Below are 24,647 nucleotides of genomic sequence, written 5' to 3' on the forward strand. Positions count from 1 at the left end.
AAAATACAAAAATATCCTCAGGCAGACAACTAACATGGGGGGAAAAAAAACTCAGTTGCAATTATTACTTGAAAAAGGGGTCACAATGAAAAGATAGGATCATTCTTTAGCATTGCTATCCATTAGCATTATGTTTACTCTTATGAGATCTTTCTTAAACTTAATTTCCAGCAAATAATGTCTCAAAGTTTGGAGAGGTACAAAACCTTAATAACTCTCCAAAGATAAGATCAGGGCATTTTTTAATATCTATTTGTAATTATACCAGTCTCTGATTTCTCTGTAGCAGAAAATAACCACTAATGATGTCTGGAAAGTATTAGAATAATTTATTACCTCAAAAGATTACTTARCTTTATGAAGATTTTGAAAATTTTCTTTGTATGGCATAAAAATAAACAAGTTTCTCTGTAGAGTTCATTAAGAAATAGTCACAATTATGGCACTGGCTCAGAGGCAAGCTGTGTTCAGACTCTTGATTCAGAGGAGTATCTTTAAGACTGCAGCCTCTTTTAATCAGGCAGAATAGGAAATTAATTTTCCTATTCAGGCAGAATAGGCAAGTGATTCAAGCTTACTGCTGAATCTAATAGATTACAGGGGACCAACTTTTCTATTTCTCTCTAGCCATCAGACAAATCTTTCTAATGGAAATTTAATTGAAAGTAATATTTATCCTGCAATTATAAACAGTTTTCTCCTTGAGGAAACTTTTTTTTTGGGGGGGAGGGAGGGGTGAAGTCTGAATATCAGAATGTATTCTGTCTAATTTAATTTAGCTGCAATTCTGTGTCTCCTTAAAGGTGTGTGTTTATATATATCTTCAATTTCAATTTTTTTTTTATGCTTTGTAACAGTAAAATCCAGGAGGGTCCAAATAAGATGAGTTATGTACAAACACATGCCTGCATGGATATTTTTTCTTTATTGCTTGAGTAATGAGAATATGTTGGAGAAGCTGTACCTTTTTTTCACACTGGAGTGAATCTGTTCCCTGCTGCCTGTAAATGCTATTAGAACCATCACCATAGCAACTAATGGCAATGCTCAAGCAAARTGTTCCCAAAATTCCAGCTAAAGAAGTAGATCATTAGAAGCCCTTAGAAAGAAGGATGTCTGTTTATGTAGCMAGAACTGGTAAGTGAAAGGAGACACAGACAGAAAACAATCAGGGCACTGATGCCAGCAAGTGTAGAGGCATGATGTGATTCCTTTTTACAGTTGCCTTGGACTTATTGCCCTCTTGAACTGATGAGAAAATACTTTTTATCTTCAGAGAATTTAGGTGCTAGGTTTGAATCTTGATTATGATAGGAAAGATTATTTTTTTTCAGAACTGTCTGAACTAGTCAACAGAGAAAGCAGGTTTTCTTTGATTTCTCATGTGTTTTGAAGAATTATTGCAATTAATATCAGAGACATTAATATTTACCTCATTTTAACAGCTGGAATAAAATTTCCTTGAAAGTCAAGGACTATTTTGTCTGTGTACATACACAATTCTGATTAGGTGGTTTTGAATATCTTACATGAATTGTTCATGTCAAAAACTGCTTGCCAGTGTCCCTAGCATTTATGATTCCCTGGCCAAATAGATATGCCACTCTGTATACTATATGTAACTTCAAGGTAAATCAGACTTCCAGACAGTTCTGAGCATCTCCTGGGCAAAAATCATTACATGAGCATGAAAGTGGCAGATCTTTGTTTTCTATTGCACAGAGTTCTGAAATAGAACAATTCAATTCTCACTGACCATCACAGGAGGTGAGGGCCTCATGCGTCTTAGCAGATTTAAATAATAGCGAAAACATGAGTGTTTAATGCACTTCTTATCATACTTGAAAAGACACAAGTAATCAAAAAGAAGCAGTGCTTCTTCCAGAAAGAGTTGTCTTTCAAAAGAGAAAAGATTACCTCTGCAGAAGAGAAGGCGATGTCTCTACTTAGTGATAAAGAAGCCTTCTGCCTTAATTTGGAAGGACCTGCCTAATGAGCCATGCTTGGTTCCCATGGACAAATTTATTACTCTCACTTAACATGGATATCATTATTAGTTAGGCAGGAGTCATACTGTCCTGTCAGCAGAGATGCTGGATTACCCTGAAGCTGGGTGTAAGCCAATGTCTTTCCTCACAGCCCATCCTTCAGCAAGACTGCATTCCCTCTGGTAGGGAATTAGCATTGGGGTGTGTTTCACTTYAGAGAATTCTATTAACTCACAGAGAGAACATCAGAGTCAAATGGAACAACTGATCATTAAGAGYATGAAAGAGTTCTCAAAAAATCTACATGAAATTGGTTCATGTCCATCATGGGCTAGTAAGTGAATATAAAAATACAGGGCCATAGAAGATTCTTAAATGGAAAGAAGGAACTTCTATATTTTAGTTGAAATTATGGTTCAGTAAAAGTTAATTAATGAAGATTCCTGCTTAATTCTGATCTGATTTTGAGACTCCTGACAAGTTTATCTTAAATTAGCAGACTTTTGGAACATTATCAGTTACAATCCTTAAAAAAATATATAATTAAAAAAAAAAAAACCACCCGCAAAAAAGCACTATAAATTCCTGCCTTTATAAGGACATTTGGATAGCTASATAGCTATCTTTTAGCTTTGCCTATATGTTGTTTTGTCCAGTTATCCRTTGTACAAATTATTAGATTCTATAAATCTAGAATACTGATTTTTAATGCCTGAAGAAATACAAAACTAAAGAAAGAACTTGTAGAAAAAGTCACAGAAGCAGTAAAGGGAACCCTGAAGATAACTATTTTTACCAGTAGGATGGAATACCACTAAGAAGGAAAGGAATACCTCATATGTATGTCAGCAATTTTAGAAAAGCTAAAGTGCATMATTTAAATGTATTTGACATACACTTTTCTTGCAATGGACTATATCAAAATTACAAGTATATACATCAGAGCTAATCACAAATTTAAATTATTATTCTGKTAAATTACATTTCTGTGGAAATATTGAATTTTGCTTTCATTTTGAATAAGAACTTTGCAGAACATAAATTCCAATAACAGATGTGTTGTTTTTCACAATATAATCTAGTAGTTGAAGTATTCTAATCTTTTTATATGCAAATATAAAAATGTATTTTTATATGCAAAAACTGAGGGAAAATGCTACCTAGTACTGATGAGGTCTTTCCTAAATCAAAGCATGGTYTCATTTTCATATATGAGGAGCAAAAAACTGGATAATTACTGTAGATCCCATTTAGCTCTTCTTTTTTCATCATCTAGGTTTGATGTACTGTTTAGTAAAATCCAATACAATTATTACTAGCAATGCTGATAATAAAATATACAGATTTTTATTTAATCACCTAAAGGCCTCCAGAGATGTTTGCATTTTTCAAATGCTTTTTAACAGAGATCAATCTCAGTAAAACTTCTAACTCTAACATTTTTGTTTTTCACAGTCTTCCCTTTTTCCTAGRGAGCATATTCTTCTCAATAAGAGACAAAAAGAGCCTGTAAGACTGGAAGAGTTTTAAGAATGTAATTTAAAAGCATCACACCTTAGCTGTGCCCAGCTAAATAGAGATGCATTCTGGAACTTAGCCGTGCACTAAGCTCTCTCCCATTTGAAAACAGGGGTTATTATTTAAGTTATTTTAATGACTGTGATTCCTGTGATCCCACRTAGTGCCATAGTTGTGTTTCAGAAAAGCTTTAAGAGTCTGCATTAGTAATAATTGCTTATTCTCTACTAACTGTTCTCAAGAATAGATAAAGATGGGTTCAAAATATTTTTGGTTTCTTCTGAAAGTAGTTATGTTGTGGCTATGAAGAACTAAGAGCTTCCCCAGGAAATACATGTACTTCACACATGACTCTTGCCACACTCCTTGCTGAATAGATCTTTTGGGTTATGGGCCCATTCACTCAGGTTTACCTCTGGAAGCAGAGGGAGTTCAAGACCCTGTTTAAGAACTGTTAGCCAAGAAGTGCTGTTAATCTAAAAGAAGTAGCTTTTCTTCCCTGGAGGAGTATGGGTTTTCCAATGCTTTTACTCATCCAAAATTGAGATTGTTCAGGCTGGAAAAGAGAAGGTTGAACTTATTGCAGCTTCTCAGTAYCTAAGGGGATCCTATAGGAGAGATGGAGAGGGACTTTTTCAAGAGCATGTAGTGAGGAGACAAGGTGGAATGGCTTCAAACTGAAATAGAGAAGGTTTAGATTAGCTGTTGGGAAGAAATTCTTAATATTGGGGGTAGTRAGGCACTGGAAGAGGTTTCCCAGAGAAGTTGTGGATGTCCCATCCCTGGAAGTGTTCAAGGCCAGACAGATGGGGCTCTGAGTAACCTGATCTAGTGGAAGTTTTCACTGCCCATGGCCRTAAGGTGTTGGAGCTGGATGATCTTTCAGGTCCCCTCCAACCCAAGCCATTCCATGATTCCRTGTTTTATGTTGTGACAACATACCCACAAGGTTAAACATTTGTCACAGTGCTGCTGCTCGGCGTGCTTTGAGGCTGTGTGTGCAATGGAGCATAGATGTCATTACAACCACCTGGATATTATAACCTCTATTTTGAGTGGGTCAGGACATACGTGAATAGAATTGGCACTTCAGTTTGAGAAGAAGAGCCTGAAAGAAAAGGGGAAAAAAGGAGAAAAAAGAGATACCAAAAAAAAGAGACAAAAGTTGTTTCTAATAGGACATAGACTATTATTCAACTACACATAATTGGTTCTACTACACAGCCCTGTGAATATTTGGAAGAAAAAATTGGGAAAATATTCTTTTTTKTTCTTTTTTCCTTATTTTTGGAAATGCTATCTTTTGAGATCAAACATGCTCATGCTGATTTTTTCATACATGACTTAACACTGTAGAGCTGCTAAGCTTAGGACTTGGTGGAAGTAAGGAAGGAGATTTTTCCACAGTGACTGGTTATTTTAAAATCCTAGCAATTTGTTTTTGTCAAATTGTGATTTGTGTCAATTTGTGATTGCAAAGAGAGGATATGTTGCCTCCATAGCTGATTCTTCTGGAAATTGTAAAGCAGTCTTGAACCAGAAGCATTCATGATGCACGCTCCACTGGCTTTCACTAGTCTTTCACTAGGTCTGTCACATTTCTCCTGAATGAATGGAAAGGGGAAAGTAGTGCTTGCTCTACCATTGCCAACTTGTATACCTGAGAGTGATAGTTGCAGGCAGGTTCTTGTTTTATATATCATGTTCTCAATCAGCTGTAGGTTCCTGGTTCCCTGCCCCAGGGAGAGCTGACTTGAACAATGTAAGCTGCTCTTGCAGCTTGTATCAGCTGGTTATGCTCCCCTTGGTCTGTTCAGGTTGTGTATAACCAGAAAACAATATGGTCCTGTGAGTCTCCTTTTCTGAACTTAACTCTGCCCTTTGCTATGGAGTAGTTTTGTAGAAAACCCATGCAGGCTACTTATATCCAAACTTCCAGATGTATTGGCAAGGACAGCAGGTGAGGTTGTGACTTGTGACAGCTTCTTTGATGTAGCAGGGACTAAATTAATTAAGCCTGTTTCTGCAAGTCTRTTTTTCACAAGAACAAGTTACATGCCAGAATTTTAGCATAAAGCAGCCTGTATTAAATAAAAAAAYAAATAAATTTTAAAAATGAAAACATTTTAATGAATGGATTTTCTGCTTAACTTGCTTAGTCTTTGGTTTACTAGCAATTACAAATGCTAGCAATCATTAATTATTAAATATTTATAACCTGATTTCAATTGTGTGGTGTTAGGTCGAAAGTAAAGCCAAAAGTAATTATTTCCTCCAGGACCAAAGCCAGCAACCTAACCATGGGCAGCCACTATAGTTTCTTCTGGCAGATCCATTTAAAGAAAAATTYTATGATGGATTTTGTAAGCCACCAGAAAGATGAACTTGGTTTCTYTAGCATCAATAAAGAAAATAGGACATATGGACTTTTCATACTTCTTAAAATAAAAGTCATTCTTTGACCAGCCTTCCAGAGGAGGGTGTGTGAGTCAAATCAGTCAGAGAAGCTGATATTTGTGTTCCTCATGTGAATAGAAAGTGGAAAACTTTATTGAATTTACCTAATCGAAAAGTGTATATCTGATAACATTTTTGAGAAGTGATTTGTGAAAATATTTAAAGTTAATGCCAGAGATATGTTTTTTCTGTACCATTCTGAATATAAGTGCCCTTTTTAAAATCAATTGAAATGTCAATATTTAGACCAAATCCTAATTTTCAGTTCCTCAGCTCTTGGTAGTTACAACTGTGATTTAATATGCCATTTAAAAATGCTGGGTTTGAGGCATAAATGTTTGCAATTAAAAATATTAATTGATGTATGCCAGATTATATAACTTCAGGTTTTCATCAGGACAGTGATCTACTGGACCGTCGGAAACATTGCTTCAGTGTCCAGTCTGAATCTGGAGAAGATCTTTACTTCTCTGTGGAACTAGAGTCTGACCTAGCACTATGGGARAAAGCCTTCCAAACAGCAACTTTTTTAGAAGTTGAACGGATACAGGTGAGAACAACTGCCTTGGTGATCACCTTTCACTACAKTTATCAAATTAGGCCCTGATGAAATTTAAAAAAATTTCTGACCAGCTGCAGTTCTCAAGTTATTATTGTTTTATGTAAGTAATGGCGTTTGGTGTTCCTGAAGGGTTTGCAATCTAACATTCAGAAGAGATCACCTGAAATACAATCTTTGAGTTGTTATGACTACATGATACCTATTTGTTAACTGGAGTTCATGGACAGACAAGGAAAAACAATCTRTGGATCAGGGACAAAATCCAGCTGTTTAGATGTTCGTACTGGCTTACATGCTGTTGTTTGAATTTGTTTTTGAATATCACAAGAGAACYTTGCAAGAATTAAATTGTCCTTGTAATACCAGGAATGAGAGTACCCTGAGTGAAGTACTTACTGGATACAAGCAAGAAAAAAATTACCTCAGATGCCTTATTATTTCTTCACACATTTCTTGTTCCTTGTGTGTTTACTCAATTGYCAGATAACAAACAGCAGAGATGGATAACTTTCAGATACAAATTGCTAGTGAATTTTGTAGCAAAATTGCAAATCAGAGTGTTTAAACTTTGTYTTGTTCACATGACCAAAAAGTCATGACCTTTTTTATTTAAAAAAGGAGGAAAGAGCCACCCACCACAATTGTAATTCACCTAATCCCAATCATTATATTGATTTTCTAATACTGAAATRTTCATGTGGTTACAGCTATTTGAGTTGATGTTAGCAGGATTTATGCACCCTACCCGAGCCGTATTAGCATATGTGCAGGTATTGGCCCACACATTTTCTGTGTCCTCCTGGGAGTGCAAGCACTGACATGTTTTTATTCAGACAAATTGTTAGTTAGTTATCTATTAGSCCTTTTCTGACCTGTGAACCACCACATGCAGATGGACTGAATTGATATATACTAATGATGATCTAATTTGCAAAAACTATGCTGCTGTCTGTTTTAATGCGTAGTACCTTTRTTGAAGGAGGAGTCAGGGCAGGTTCAACTTTTCTCTTTTAAGTTCATGTACGCTGTTGCCTTTTATAGAAAATATTCTTACCTTTTATTCTTAAGTTGCTGAAAAATATAAGACTTGTTTTTCTGTGTAAAAATTGCAACTATATATATATGTATGTCCTCTGCCATTAAATATTTGAGAGGTTTTATCTTTCTTGTGTAACTGACTTCAGCATACTTTGTAGAAGCACTGCTGTGCCCTCAGCAAAAAAATATGTGGCATTTTTCTCRAGTAACTTTTATTCCAGAAGCCACCTCATATTTGTTCTGCTTTAATATTGATTGGTACTGTAGCMTTCCTAGTTTAGATTTTTCTTTTGGGTTTTAGAATTACATTTATTCAAAATTCCTCTTGTTTCTCCAAAATAATTTCCCAAATTAACTTAACCTCAGCTTAATCTTAATCTTTTCAATTTTCTTTTCTCTATTCTGATGTTGAAAGTAGCAATTAAGAACTCAAAGTAATGATTTCCTGATTGATTGATTGATTGATTATAGCAGATCTGTTAAAGAGGACAAACAGCCTTCTCCTGACTTGTTATTATCATGGAACTAGCACTTTTTATTTCACCTTTTTTTCTTTATTTTCTATATCTCAATTTGGAAAAGAATATAGAATATTTTTAATATAACTGGGTTTGGCCTCCTCATTTTTCTTTCAGCAATCCATTACTGCTTTCATCTGCCAACTTGCAGATGCATTTAAAATCTGGTGGTATWATATGTCTCTAACATGTTATTTCATTGCTTTGTGAGAAAAAAAAAACAACAAAACAGTGACAGATTTAAAATTAAGGTATCAACTGTACCTTTTTACTAAAATGGTGGTTGATGCAATCACATTGATATGAATATTCATGTTTAAAGTGAATGCTAATACTGCTGTATGCAGGTTAGTTTACAATAAAATTATACAATTTTGAAAATATAACTGCAGTTTAAAACCGTCATTTAAACTTACTCAACTGTGTTGTCACTCAGCTGTGGCTATTCCATAATCATATGAGCAGTAACCCTTACTCAATGACTATAACCTCCACAAGAGGTTAGTCAGGGGCCTATTCTGATCCAATTCCAAAGAATTTATAATAAATTAATATATATTTTAAATGCTTCATTATAAATATATAATAAATTATTTTCTGCTATTTTAAATATATAATAAATTATTTTCAGCCCTTCTGCCAGGGGTGTATCTAAAACAAAGATTAAAATTTGATTTTTTGTAGAAATGTGAGAGGAGGCATAGTCAAGCTGATAATAATTTAGCAAGAATATGGTGCAATAATATAGTGGTGTCATTTTAGTGTGTTACAGTCACTCTTAAATTAGTTTTGTTTAGTGTAGTAAGTGATGATATTCCATTTTGATAACTACCTATTAAAAAAAAATTAAATTCAAATGCTTTTTCCTTAATGTCTCCCAGCATTGTTGCATGAACAATCTGAGGCTACTATAGCTTCCATAATGATTTGCAAATTATATACAACGCTGTCATATTTCCCTTGTGTTCCTGCTACTTTAAGTTGAAGTTTTCACCCCTTCCATCATGAACATTTTTCTTGCTGCCCTTGCTTGTATTACAGTTGTTTGTTCTCTAATGTAAGGGTTATTATGTAAGCTGTGTTGTGGTACTTTAACCTATGTTTCCTTTGAGGTTGAATCTGAGTTTGAAATCTGAATTAAGTCTTAGACTTCAAGTACGGTTTGTTTCAGGTTCAGAAGTGGTTTACATGAGGTTCACAAGTATCTAAGTAACAAGTATCTAAGGAACAACTTTGCTGCTTCGCCTTCAGCCTCTGCCTAACTCATTGAATTATTGATAAATCAAAGTTAAGATTCTGTGTTCTGTGGGAGAAGAGGAAATGAGTGCTGAACTATGTTCTGCTTCTTTTGGGAAGGGGATGTGTCTCAGTTCTGATAAGGTTTTCATGAGCTCAATGTTAGAAATCAGAAATCAAAGCCAAAACATCCACAGYGTGTATCATTCATAGTCACTTTTAAGGTTTCAAAATGTCAAATGTATAAGAAATTTCAAACTATCGTGTATCCTGATAACATTTTTTTGCATTTTTGTTCTCTCCAAATTCTGAATTAAAAGGCAATTTAAAGAAAATAAAGATGAGAAAAATCTTAAGGGAGTTTACTAGTGCCTGAAAGTTCACATCCCTACTCTGACCTGTGCCCAGAATGATGTGTGGTGTGTGCAACATCTGCAAAAACCAAGGGGCATTCTTCCCCACAGAAATTAAATTCTTCCTGTCCAGAGGACGTTTTGTTATTCTCACATTTCTTTCTTCTCGAAATTGCTTTGAGCATCATAGTCTGAGGTCACAGAATAGTCTTGCACATAAGTAAAGAATAAGTAAAGAATCATCTGCTTCTAGTGTTCTGCAGTCTCTTCCTGCAAATAGCTACACTGAGCTAACTGAACTCGGTGATACTTCTTCACAAAGTATGCACTGCCTTTTCCAGAAAGAGCCTTCAGTCTGGGAAGCAGGTTGCTTTTTCAGTGCAGCTTTGTTCCAAGACTGGTGTGTCCTGTTTCTCATAAATCCCCAGTTCCCAGTGAGGCCAATTAGCGCTGGGCTGGCGCAGAGGGAGCTGCAGCTCACGCTGTGGGTGGGAGGTTAAACAGCTTTAGGTGACAATACGTATTTTAAATCTGATATACAGTTTCCTTGCCAAATTTAATTTCCAGTAAAGGTTATAAGTCTGTTCCAGACCTTGAACATTTGCAAATAAAATTGTAATTTACATCTTGTAAGATGTTTGCAAGATAATTCCACGAAACTGTACGCTTTTTGCTTTGCATGCAAAACCTGAAAAATTTTGCATGTATGACTAATTAACTATAAGTAACTGTGAAAKATATGACTTTACACTTTTTTCTTCTACCAAGATAGTACCAAAAGCAATATCACGTTCTTTTTCAACACTGATTTACAATTAAATTTTACATATTCATAGCAGTTTTATGGTATAGATAATCCAAGAAAAAAAAGAAAAAAAGCCACTTTTATTTCTTAATATAAATACTAAGTGTGAAGTTTTCAATTTTCTTTCATTGCATTTTCTATTTAGAAACTGTTAATGCACCTTTCAGCTTCTTGTGTTCTGGGGAAGACCACCTAGAATCCAAAGAGCCCCCCCTAAGAATATATAAGTAAAGGCATGTGATTTATCCTTGATAATCAAAATGCCAGAAATAATCATAGGTTTTTTTTGTAATACTGACAATTTAGTAACTCACATCACTCCCATGTTTACAATTTATATTTTGCTTTTCTAACACATTATAGATCATGGAAGCCTTTGTTCTCATTTCATATTTTTAGTGGCTAGAGGAACATTTGAAGAATGTAGATGTATTTCATTTAGCCTGTAGGGTAAAATGTCTAAATAAGAACCGTTTCTTTAAAGAACTTGCATCTGATTTGGAAATGTTTTAATTTTTTTTATACATATTTTGTGATGAAAAAGGTAAGTCTGTCATTTCTTACCTGAAGTCATCCTTCAAGCACAGCAGTAGTTTTGATCCCAAAAATAATACTAATAGATGTCTCATGGTGTGTATTAAAGTGTGTTGTTATGGAAATAAATAGATGCATCTATTAAAAAATTGTAGAATGAAAAAGTCTTTCAGAATTCCAAGGTTTCTTATAGAAACCTTTGAGACATGTTGATCCACTTGCTGAAGCAAAAAACAAAAGAAGATATTTCAGTTAATTACATCAGTTGCTAAATGGTGTGAAATGCTAGCTTTTTCACAGATATTTAGGACAACAGAAAACCACAAGAAACAGTGTACCARAGAGATACTTTACATATGCATGTATTTTTTCTTGGAAAGGTAAAAGGAATATATTAATCTTAGAATTTGTTATTGGCTGTGAAAAGCAAAAAAGGGGGTTTGAAAATAATAAAACTTCCCTGTTAGAAAATGTTATTAGTAAGCCACTGTGGCAATTCTGAGCCTGTTTCATTTTGCCCTAATGCAAGCAAAGCCTGTTTTTGTATTATTTAGACAACTTCATCACTGATAAACGTCCTTTGATTTGAAGTACACTGGCTATAAATTGAAGCATTTACACACAARTTACTTATTTCTGATAATAATTTTGAGATACATAAATATTAGAATACGGACTCATATACAGTGGTCCTAGAAAGAATTTTAAGAAATGTCTTCTGTGGAAACTACCTTCTCTTTCTTTTACAGTGCAAGACATATGCCTGTGTTTTGGAGAGTCATCTTATGGGACTTACCATTGACTTCAGCATGGGCTTTGTCTGTTTTGATGCTGCCACAAAGGTAAAGTTCTAAAACCTGTGTCCATCATGTGATTATTAGTCCTCGTTATTTCTGATATTTTGAGATAAGTAGCACGTCCTTAAAATTACTTCTTTGTTATAGAAACAGATCATCTCTTGTCAAATCTCTCATGTTTTAGTTTAAATTCAGGACAGATTTCTAATTATGTGAGAAGTTGTATTCTGTTATGTACTTATTACTGAAAAATCAATACTGGTTTTAATCTGAAACCAACATTGGACCTTTATTCTTTAATTTCACACGAAAGCTCACACTGATTCGCTTTGATGTTTTTTTTGCTGGTACATCCTTGGTCTTGAGAACAAATAACATCTCATCTATGAGCTTTGGAAGTAATCTTCCATTCCTTTCTCTGGTATTATGGCCGGGGAGTATTTGCTATTACAGCAATTCCACAATTCCCAGTTTAATTTTTAGCTATTTTTGTTCAGGTGTCTGTAAAAAGCTAAATCAGCCATGGTCTGTATGTCCCACCCATCAGCTATTCCCATCAGCCTTAAAAAAACTCAMCAGAACAGATGAAAGTGTTTGCTTTGTCAAGTCAATAGTATGGAATCCATTTCCAGATTATATTATTGCAAGTCCAAATCTGAGTTAATTCATTGAAACCCTGAGTTTGTTATATGTTGACATTTGCATTAATTGCTGGCAAGTACTGAAATGTGAGCAGTCTTTACTGCTGCAACTCAACTCTGCTGTTAATGGTAGAATCTTTGTTCTGAGTGAAACGGTGAAATCTTTCTTCTGAGTTCCACCTCTATTCAATATCTATTTTCCTTTGAGATGCTGCAACATTGCCACCACCAATTGCTGAAAATGCCCTTTTGACTCCAGAATTTGTTCCTATGCTTTATCTTAAGTTAACCCTTCCCACCTCATTACTCCACTAATCCAAACCATTTTATTCTTCCCTCTCCATTCCCCTGTTTGTTTGCAAAAGGTGATGGTTTTAAAATGCAAATATTTATGTACCCATGTTTCTTTTTGYTAAGCAAGTAATCTTGAGTGATTCATCAAAGAAGTACAACTATCAGTTTACAAGGTATTACACAAAAATCAGCACAACGGAAATAAAATGCAGTAGCTCAGTAAAATAAATGTGGTTTCGCCCCACCCTCCAATATCTTATATATATAATAATTATAGAATTATAGAATYATAGAATCATAGAATRTGTTAGGTTGAAAGAGACTTAAATATTGTCTATTCCAAMCCCCTTGCCATGATCAGGGACATCTCCCACCAGACCAGGTTGTTCAAAGCTCCATCCAATCTGGCCTTAGACACTGCCAAGGATGAGGCATTTACAGCCTCTCTGGTAAATCTGTTCCAGTGCTTCACTATMTTCACAGTTAAGAATTTCTTTGGTRTATCTAACCTAAATGTACTCTTTCAGTTTGAACCCATTACTTCTTGTATTATATAATAAAGCAATACACCAAGATTTTTAAAAAAGGGATATGTTGTTTTGTTAGGTAATCAGGCATTASTGCGAGATAAGGATAGCAATTGCATTAGGAAAAAAAGTAGTTATATGGTAGAAAGCAACCTATTCAGTTGCCAAGTGACTGCCACCGTTAAAATTGTCAAACAAGCCACAGGGTGAAATATCTGAAATTTCAGTCTGTCAGCCTCGTATTAGTGGGTGCCTAAATAGGAAAAGCATTACCTACTCTCCATCATTTTGTGGAAAGATGAAGATTGCAACTTTCTTAGCCAAAAATTTATTCATTATGATGATGACAAGTGTAAGCTGTGTCTGTGCTGACAATGTTCTTCAACAGTGTTGCTAATCTCACATATGAAACATAAATTAGACCTGTATAGTCACATAAACTGTGAAAAGTGTTACTTTTCCACCTAATGAAGTTCATATGAAGCAGGAAATCAAAATCTGTTTTCAAAAAAGTTTGAGAAAACAATTAAAAATGGAAACTATTTGTTAGGAAAAAGAAAACATGAATAAAATGTAAAGTAAATAATCCATATCTTATTGATATTTACTTACGCATTTGTGAATTGAGACTATACAAAAGTCCTAGCAAGTGTTCCATGAATCGACATACTGAGTATTAAAGACAAAACCATTATTTAAAACATCATACCATTCATGAAAATGATACATATAATTATTTATAAATTCTACAACTTTTTACAATTTGTATTTGAAAAATCAGTGCAATTGATTWTCTCTTCACTTCCAGTAATGGGGTATTCACACTTCTTGGGGCAACCTGTTCCATTGCCTCACCACCCTCATCCTAAAAGATTTTTTCCTTATGTCCAACTCTACCTTCTTTTAGTTTATAAACATTGTCCTTTGTCTTGTCACTGTAGGCCTTGGTAAAAACTCTTCATTTTTGTATAAGCCCCGTGTAAGCATTGRAAGGCATCAATATGCTCTTCCTRGAGCCATCTCTTTTCCAGGCTGAACAGCCCCAGCTCTTCCAGCCTGCTTTCATAGAATACTTTGACCAATTTTTGACATTTTCATGTTTCCCAGAACACAAAGATCTTCAGAAACAAAGTAGTTTTAGAAACAAAGCAGTTTCTGGAAACACCTGAGAAGTCCTATTTATATTTTTTTGCAGTGGTATCTTCAGTGGATCTTCAGACAATGTCAGTCTCATCCTTAACACACCATGTGCTCATGGTATTTTAAGTTTTCTTTCCTAATCACTAATGAATTGACTATAAAATGTCTTTACAAGTGTGTTATTACTAATTAACTAAAGTGAAGAAAACCAAGCTTTTTAACTCATTATTTAAACAGCTCCTCAGTTATTCAAATATTCCAGTTATTTAAGCAATGSAATAGTATTTGTTTCTTCCTCTTGCATTTCAAGGAAGTTAACAAATTTTTCCCAACATGTCTGACAAATTGCAGTCAAAATTTCACAAATGTTCTAAACCCTAAAGTCACCCCCAATGCTCATGAGCAAGTTTATAGAGAGTAATGGCTCTTACTATGCTCATGATTTTCTGACAAAAGGCCTGCAACCCTGTGTAGGCTTGTTTCCTTGTTTGCTGTTATTTAATCTTTAGATATTACTTAACTGTGTGAATTGAAATTCRTGGTTAAAAACTGTCATCTGTGCTAAATGTATTTCAAGTCAAACACATCATAATTTGATAAAAACATTGTTTCTCTGTCTGCACAGACCTATGATAAATATGAGTACACAAAGTATTAAACTGAGTTATTCAGAACAAATCTGTGCTGTGATGTGATTATAACAGCACTGGCATAAATCATGGCTGTTTCTGCTGCATATTCCCTGCTTTCTCTTATTCATTTTCTGACTGATATCTCATAGAGTAAACAGTAGTTTATCATTTAGAGCATTTTGGTATGATGCTTTATAACAAGCCATTGTAGTTTCCTGAAAGGAGAATCAACACTTTTTAAGGCTTCCTAGTTATATCAGATTGTTTCAACATTTCAGAAAAATTATCACTGAATTCAGATAGGTGGTTTGTAAACTACCAAATACAATTTGGACATAAAATATTTTTTCTTCTTGCACCTTAAAAGTAGTCCAAGTGTATTTGTGTCCTTGTTCTGTAGCACTTTTCAGAGCCAAAGCTCTAGTGCAAGATGTCTTTTTTTTTTTTAATTAGCAATGTGTGTTTTGAAAGCAAACTGTGACACATAGGCCAAGACAACCTTGGGAAATGTTTGATTATGATTATTTCTGTGCTGTAATCCTTCATTTGCAGTAGTTATAAACCTGGAGTCAAAAGGTCACGTGCCTCCTGTGTTGGCATACACAGAAATGTAATTCTGAGCAATAGAGAATTTCCCCAAAGCATCTATTCCATTGGGGATTTCTTCCAAAAATGTCCACCAGCTTTAACACAATTTTATTTGCTTAATTTGAAATATAGGATCTCAARTAGCATCCCCTTAGTGAACTTCCTTCTTTCTTCATTGCTGGTATTCTACAAAAAGTGAATTTAAAACAAATTGTGAACACCATTTAAATATTTTATTTTCTTYTATGCCATTTTCTAGGTTCTGCTTAGTTACTCCCTGCTCTACAAGGTTCTTAGTGTACAGCATCTACTCCTGACATAATTTTTCATTCTATATGTTCCATAAGCTAAATGTTTTGTTTATTTGATTTTAAAATATGAAAATTCTCAGAAGATGCAAAAAGTTCTGTGGCAGGTCTTAGAAATTATAAACCAAATTTTACCCTAACTCATTTTTGCAGCATTGTGTATCAGTGTTTACTGGGAAAAACATTTTTTTCAAGTCCTGCATAGCTATGGCTCAGCATTCAGGTCCTCAAGTTATCTAACATTAGCTAGGATATGGACATCAGTGTTTTAATGAACAAATGCAACTCCTTTATGGGCATTTTATGTCAGCTATGGACATACATAGATATTATGATGAGCACTTATAAATAAGGTTTTTCAGCCACTGTAGCCACCTTAAGAAAGAAGTATGGAGACTGATAGACTAAACAGAGTAACAAGACATACAGAAGTTAATCTAATTACTATTGTGGAAGTGATCCAATGTATAAAACAACTTACTCAAGTGCCATTCAATAACTGATTTTTAATGTGCTTCTACAAAAACAGTCTCACTACACTTCAAGCGTATGGGTGAATAAACATGGACATATGTATGTTATTTATATTTCTGTTTTACTGACATATTCATTAAAATCGTTTTCTTTAATGTGCATATTTGCATCATAACTTTTACAAATCATGTATGTATGTGTTTGTGTGAATATACATTGCCATATACCTACCTGAGCAAAGTGCTATGTCTGTATTCCATCACGTTTACTGCTCATTAAAAGCAGCAGTCAAAAATATGTATTTGTCAGAAGAAAAAAAAAATCATCCCTTGTAGGACTGAAAATAAATTAAGGTGCTGCTGAATTATATTGTGGTGCTAGAACAAAGTAAGAAAAGGCTCCATAATGGCCCACAAGGTGCCTATCAACRAAGCTCAATGTACCTGTCCTCTGTTCTCTTGCAGAAGCCTTGAGCATTTCATAAAAAAAAAAAGAGAATACACTGCAACCAATAAATAACATTGCAAATATCTGTAATTTGGTTTCCATACCAAAAGATTACTAAATCACACAGAGCAGTATTTCTCTTAATTTCTTTATGAACAAACTCCCATGTTTTCCTGGGATACATACCTTGTCTGTCTCTTCAAACAACTAATACACATACAGCATATTGAAATAAAACAGCATATAAAAACCATCTTGATATTCAAGTTTCAGTAGTAGAGAAGGTAGAAAGAAACTGGGCTCATTGCAAGATGGAGATTTAATTATGTAATTTGTGTGAAAAAATATATGCCATGTTTAGAAGTTGAAATACTGAAAAATAGCTGCTATAACTTTATATAAGCCATCAAGCATGGTTCATACAGTTTTATGTCCTGTGGCTAGAAAAATATTGGTAGATCATCCATCAATACCAAGGAAATACACTGTAGTCTTTTAACATTCCATGTAATTTCAGTAATGGACAAGAACAGTTCCTTTATAAGGGCTGACTTTCATGCTTTTTTTCCTTTGTCTCATTTTTGTTCTTTATCCTCTGTGTCCTCCCCTGTCTTTCCCTTTACAGTTATAAAGTTGCAGCAGTTGACAAAGRAAATTGCCTTGGACCATAATTCTTTTGTAGTAAGACACTCTCCAGAGATCAGTAACACAGTAGAACTGAGCATGAACAAGATCTTAATCCTACTCAGTTCCCTACTGCTGCTATAACTCTGGACAAAATGTCACTTGGCAAGAATGAAATCTTTCTTATTTAGCTATGAGGCAAACAGAAAAATTAAGGTGTATCCCAGGTGCCTGAAGACTCAATTACTTTTATTCTTGAAAACAAACCCTACAGGTCTTCTGCTCTTGAGTTAGTTTGACTTGTAGGAGTATTGTGTGTTTTTGTCAGATAACAAACAGGAGTAGTTTGGAAGGTGCCCATTGAAGTTTAGCATAATTCTGTAATGTATATCACATATTGCCTTAAGAATCTAAAACAAAGAATAATCCAGAAGAATAATCAAGAGTATCAAGAAAAAAAGAGGCAGTGTTGGAAAAGTACAGCTATAGATTTTTGAAGATGCAACAGAGGGACTGCTTGAAACTAGAATTTGTAAGGTGACCTCTGACATCCTTTCCTTAATAAAGATGGTTCCTTTGTTTACTGCACCATTTACTGGTGGCTTGGGATGTAGCTGTCTAATCATTATAAAACACTGGCAGACACTTCCAGGTTTTTTCCAAGCATCCTACTGAAGGCTGAACTTCTTTTGCTATTACATAACAAAACCTTCATGATGCATGTCAATGGAATGACATTATGCTTGTGATTTTCATCTGTGTAGAGAAAATGTAGTTCATAACATCATAGAACATTCTGAGCTGGAAGTGACACATAAGAATCTCAAAGTCCAACTCCTTTTTGCACACTGTCCAGCTGATGCTGTGACCTCTTCCCTGTGGAGCCTGTTCCAGTGTCCAGCCATCCTCTGGGTGAAGTGCATTTTTCTAACATCCAACCTAAACCTCCCCTGACAGAGCTTCAGGCCATTCCCTCAGGCCTTGTCATGGTCACCACAGAGAAGAGATCAGTCTCTGCCCCTTCTCTTTCCCTCACAAGGAAGCTGTAGACTATGATGAGGTCTTGTTCATTCTCCTCTTGTCCAGGCTGAACAGACCAAGAGACCTCAGCCACCCCTCATGTTGCTGGTGAAATGATGCTGCTGTAATATGTGGTGCAAATACTATTGCTCAAGTTAAGTGTAAATAGTCTTTCTGCAAGAAGAGAGTTGGTCCACAATGGATAATCCAGCATAGAAGAGGCAAAACTGTTAAATGATAAATTGAAGGTAATTCATCACTGAAACGATAGGACACAAATCTGTTCTGGTTGGAGATTCTTGTGCTGACAAAATACAGCTTTTCTTTCCTAGTGCCAATGCATAATGCCCTCTATATCCTAAATGGTATATTATCCCAGAGCTATGTACTAGTCAGACATTCACATTTCTTTGAATATTCCTTAGAGCATGGTAAGTAAAAATACAGTCACCTATTTATTCTGGGTTTGTTGGGTTTTTTTTTTTTTTGGTAATCTAATCTCTATTTAGAATTACAACAAGTTCCTTGACCCAAAACAAAACAAAAACCCTTAACTAATGTTCCTAGTCATAGCCCAAACAAAGGTAGTTATAATGTATTTCCACTTTTCTGATGTCATTATCTAGATGGAAAGTGATTCTGTTTGATATGATCTCATCAAAATTGCATGTGGTTTAGTCCAAGATTCTGGGAATGAATAGCAACCTGACATATAATATGAATATGAAAGTATTTTCTAGGGTCCCRTGTTGAATATGTGTTCTAGATTTACCACTATTGCTAAAAATAGAAACAATATAGTTTTCTTTATTTTGTGTGACTATATTACAGGTATAGAAGTCAATAGCTTTTCTTCCATGTGTCGTTTCTGTGTTGCATTTATGTCCCAACTATAAAATAAAAATGCACTGGCAGCAACATCTCTTTTTAATTATAGCAGAATAACACTAGTGAAAGATAATAGACAGTAATTTGTTTGCAAAGACTAGAACAAATGAGTCCTAGATGATTGCTTGTAAATAAAATATGTATTAAAAAGTATTGGTGGAGAATCTTGGTCCCAGATACGTCACAGAAAAAAATCCTGTTAATTTCAGTGAATACAAGATTTTGCTTTTGGATAATTTTTATTACAATAATTTAGTAGCATCTCAAGAGAAGTCTTAAATCTAATTTGTCAGCTAGTCTACACTGTTTATTTGTTTGCATTGCATTCTGGTATTCTTTGAAGTTAATTTTATTAAATTATATAAAATGCAAAAAGCAGCCTAAGCAATACATGAATTATACTTGGGAAAAGGATTTATATCTTATTGGCTGTTTTCAATTTTGTGCATGAGACATGCTGTATTTGCTGAAAGAGATTGTCTTCTTACAGTGCATTTTTCAGGATGTGAATTAATTATGTCCGATTTTCTGTGACCACACTGGGAGTATGGAAATTGTGTTGCTGGTGGCATTTTCAGTATATGCTGTTACCTTGGTCCCTGCTTGATGAATTGGACTGCTTGCTGTTGTTCCCAAATTCTATCTCATTAAATGAGAGTTCACTTTTCAAGGCAATGAATAGTATACACTGAGTTCTCCTCTTACCTTCATCAGGGCATCATAACGTGTGCCATGAGTTGAAAGGTGTATCAGGGTCCTCACGAGTATTGATGCTACTGCCTGCAACAGAATCTTTTTTAATTCAGTTGCAAATTGTGCTTTAAAAGGAAATGGCACCCAATCCACCTATCAAATATATTTTAGGGCAAAAAAAAATGTTATTGCATCCTAGAAATGCTRTATATAGACGTGGAAAATATTTTCAGTGATGCAGGTTGTGCACAGTTACTGAGGGAAGTACTTGAAGAGAACAGGCTGTTTTTATCAGCTAAAAGTTACCCTGAGTATTGAACTCAGTAAGTACTTCTGCTTATAGTTYATAATTCCTGAAAGCTGATTTAAAAATAATTTATATGATACACATTTATGTGTTTGACAATTTGTGAAAACCCAGCATGTTTTACAAATGTACTTCTTAGTTAAAAGTCAATATGTATACATATATATATTTGTACAAAATTGTAACAGCCTATGTTAACTTCCTGAGGCAAGCATTTAACAAATGGTTCTGGGGAACTGTGATATTCAAAAACATGTAAAATAATGTMTGTGACAGTGGTGTAGATCAGTATTCCCAAAGATACCTATGCCTAATGCAGGAGAATTAGACTTTAAAATTAGAATTCAGAAGAATTCACCATGGTGAGMACTGTAACACTGAAGTCAGCCCGTAGGAACATGAAAGATAACAACACATGAAGCTCTCTGTCTGATGTGTTAATGTCACTGCTGYAGTTGCACATCTGTGTGAAAGTGGTGCTCAGGTGAGTGGGTCTGGGCTCTCCTTTMTTTCTTTGGCACTGTGAAGTAGTCACTGATAAAGAGTAGGTCTGGTCCCTCTTCGCTGCTTATGCATTTTGCAGCAATGAAAATGAAAAGAAAAGAACCACACTCAGAACATTCCAAACTGGAGGAACTAATGCAATGATCCCCAAGATGCTTTCTTTTATAAGTGATGTRACTGCAGTCACAGCATTCTGCATCGCCTTGTACATGTGTTACACATGCAAAATGTGCAGTTCTGGCTACACAGGGCAGCACTTCAGCCTCTCTGGTAGGGGAATTGATTTAAATGGGCCTTACCAGGCATATGTTTAACTAATTTACCCAATTTTGGCTATCTAGAATTCGAACATCTAGTTTAAGTGGTTTAAGCTAGCTGTTACACTTYTAATGTAGTGTAGTATATTGAAGCAGACACACATCTAGAGTCTATCATAATGAACCAGTTCTTCCCAGTTGAAACCAGGATTTAGGAATTTTTATTCAGAGATTCTCTAGAGAAATAAGTGGCCAGGGTGACTTGCTTGAAATACGTTGTGTTCCTGACTTAGTAAGTTAAAACTCACATTTCCCTGTTCTTATTTTCACAAAGGAACRCCCCCTCAAGTGGACATCTTTGAGGGAAAGTGTGTGCAATTTACTGACGAGCACTCAAAAGGAGAGATAATTCTTTCATGTGGGAATCATTTCATGYATTGTCAATAASATTTTTACTCCTTACACTWTAGATGARGAGTATTTAATTGTCTCTGCAGAGMRTGTCAGTTCTAGGAGCTTGTTTTAATATCTTGATGTTGAAGTGGAGATTTTTTGTGATCAGTTCTCTCCACACTACCAACCTGATAGTGTAGTGTTCTTCAATAAGAACCCTTGCTAAGTAGGAGTCTCCAAAACCAATGTTGTGGTTTGGTGTGACTGTCATTCTCTTTCCTCTGAATGGGAATGAAGTGCGTGGCAAATCTGTATGGAAATGGCAAAGTACCATAGTTCTGTACATTCTTCATYTTCATTCAAACTTAATCTGACTGGGAATAAGATCAGGTACCCTTGGATTTTGCCTGCACATCTAAGGGTCCTTGTTAATACTGCATCTCTCTCCTGGCCTCTTCCTATATCATCAGAGGAGAGAAAGATGACAGCTCATTGCTTTGATTGTTTTCTCCTGAGATAAAGARACAATCAGTGCCCTTTACATTTTTCATCTAGGAAATTACATACTTAAGTAGATTTGCTGACCCTGCAGAAAGGCAATGGTCTTGATCTTCTGAAAAGATTTGTTGAGTTACATAGATCTGTTTAAAAAATTGAGTTCACCAAGTGGTAGGAATATGGTCACCTGAATAATAATTTAAACTGGATTGTTTAGATTTGGTGGATTTTTTTTTTTACCTCGCTATTTGTACAATATAAATAAACATCTTTGATCAAACGATGTCAAAGGAATTGCACACACACACAGATGAGGGAAGCAATTCTATTTTCTGTAGCACAGATTGGTGGGCTCAAGAGGACAGMATTTGAAACAAATAGGATCTATATTCGCATAAACTTCCAAATTYCTCTAGTTTATCTGAAACACAATGTCCTTAACTCTGTTTATGGCAGATGGGAGCTCACCTGTCACATACGCACAGAGAATGAAAGTGGTGCTGAGAGCAGGGTTCTTTTTTTTTTAATCTGGAAGAGGCAACTATATAGAGRGAGGAGAAAAATTCTAGCTCTTGCTTTGTGTGTAGTGCACAGTTAAGAAGTGCACAGTTAAGTCCTTGTGGTTTATTTTCATGTCAGGTTACTTAGACAAACACGGCAAACTTTRTTCAGCTTGGTACAGAGTAGAGATTTTTGCTAGTCATTGGCTAAGAGATCAACACATTCTGGAGCAAAAGGGCCTGCACTGATTTAGGGCAGTTAATAATTCGACCTCCCCCATATTCTGTTTAATTCCAAGTACATAGTAAATCATTCATAGATAAAGACAAAGGGCACAGATGGAAGTGTCATCCTACACCACTGAAAGGAAATAATTTACAAACCGTTACACAAAAGGGTTGCCTTAAGTTTCTGTGTTGTCCTTGTGAAATTATTGTTCTRCAAAGTAGTAGCACAAGGTGAGCGATGATGACCCCCTAACTACATAAAATACTATTGGAATCAGAGTGAAAACTTTTAATTATGCATAATATCTGGAGGGTGGGGGTATCTTTAAATGAGGTTGAAAAGACTTCCAACAACAATAGCTCTATTCCATTTTTAAACAAAATGGTTCAAAACTGTTTTTTCTACATAAATCCACACTAGATCTATTACCAAAAAAAATACTTTTTTTTCTATACAGCTGTAAATTTTCTTAATTGTGTATTTATTTTGTAAAACAATCTGTCTTTTTCAACAAGACACAATGCCGTTCATAATTACTTGAAAAGCCATTGATACAGTTAGAATTAATGATTTGCTCAAATTCCTCAGAGCACTCATAAAAACCCTCAAAAAATGGTCTCATTACASAACTTTCTTTTTGTTATTTTATTATTTAAAAATAGGTATTTGTTTTTAGTGTGATATGCCCCTTATGCTAATACTAATTTTTTTAATATGGAAGGAAGAGGCTTGTTTGTCAGATAAACACTTCAGATATCAACAGACCACCAGTGATAAAAATCCTTCTCTTTTTTGTTTAATCAGTATTAAATATAGATAAAGTAATTTCAGAGTAAATTTCACAAATGTAGTCCAAYAGGTATTATTTAAGCACTGGCAAAGTATATTATATCCATTTGATTAAAGGGACGTCTGACCACAGAACACTACCTTTATTTATGTACTATGGTGGTATTAAAAGTTCCCTTGGAAGGAAATGAGCTATTTCTAATAAAATTTTCAATGATAAATACACTGATTTGCTTGTGTATGATTTTTTATATTTTGGTTTAATTTTTCCCTCTAGGCTGTGCTTTGGAGGTACAAGTTTTCCCAGCTCAAAGGTTCTTCAGATGATGGGAAGAGCAAAATCAAATTTTTGTTCCAAAACCAAGATACTAAACAAATCGAAGCAAAGGTAAAGATAACAATTTGTTTGTACAAAGGCAATATACAATTTTCAAAGCAGCTAGGGGAGTGGAGGAGTATCTTAAACTAAGTTACTTGGCAATATTAGGTTAATAAGCAAAGAATGCAGAGAAGACCAATGAAATTGAAGAATTAGTTAAAAGAGTCTTTTGAAAGGTGAAATTAGATTTAAAAAAATAATAAAATATAGGACTTGCTATAGATGGTATTAAGCATGTTTTTCAACTCTGTTCTTTGCTGTTTTGATAAAGCTGTCTGGGAGCTTGAATACACTGTTTTTCACCCTATAGTTGTGTCATGAAGAAATGGTGGAAAATATATCCTTAAGTCAACCTGGGGACAAAACTCAGCAAAAGTTTAAAAATCAGTTTTTAGTTCCCAGAGGGAAAAAAAATGTGGATGAAACACATATTTTCTTACCAGACTTAAGTTTTGTGTCAGGGTCTAATGCAAAACCAGATTTAGGAGTTAGTTCATGAAAAAAGTAGCCATGAGAGATTTATGCTTACTTCARTTTTTGTCTTTTGAGAACAAGCGCATTTACTGTCCCAATGTGTGAGAAAAATTAAGTCTTTGTTAATTGGAACTGCCTTAGAGTCTGAAACAAAGTGGKTTTTTTACTAGAATCCAAATTTTAGTGTAAACCTAAAAACTGTTTTCTTGTCCATGTCTAAGCCTTGCTTTTAAAG

At 34.8% G+C, this 24,647-nt stretch overlaps 1 protein-coding gene across 2 annotated transcripts in view; it reads left to right on the plus strand.

Annotated features, from left to right (window-relative positions):
• The window catches only part of SNTG1 (syntrophin gamma 1), a 311,772-nt gene that overhangs the window by 277,452 nt on the left and 9,673 nt on the right, over positions 1-24,647 (plus strand). For both annotated transcript variants that reach the window (XM_057365031.1, XM_057365030.1), the window contains exons 15-17: positions 6,361-6,513; positions 11,759-11,851; positions 23,837-23,947. In XM_057365031.1, the coding sequence (XP_057221014.1) occupies positions 6,361-6,513; positions 11,759-11,851; positions 23,837-23,947 (357 nt within the window). The remainder of the gene's footprint in view (positions 1-6,360; positions 6,514-11,758; positions 11,852-23,836; positions 23,948-24,647) is intronic.

This window comes from Malurus melanocephalus, unplaced genomic scaffold, assembly GCF_030028575.1.
Source record: "Malurus melanocephalus ecotype Western Australia unplaced genomic scaffold, MMel_1.1 scaffold_46, whole genome shotgun sequence".
In the NCBI taxonomy this organism is placed as follows: Eukaryota; Metazoa; Chordata; class Aves; order Passeriformes; family Maluridae; genus Malurus; species Malurus melanocephalus.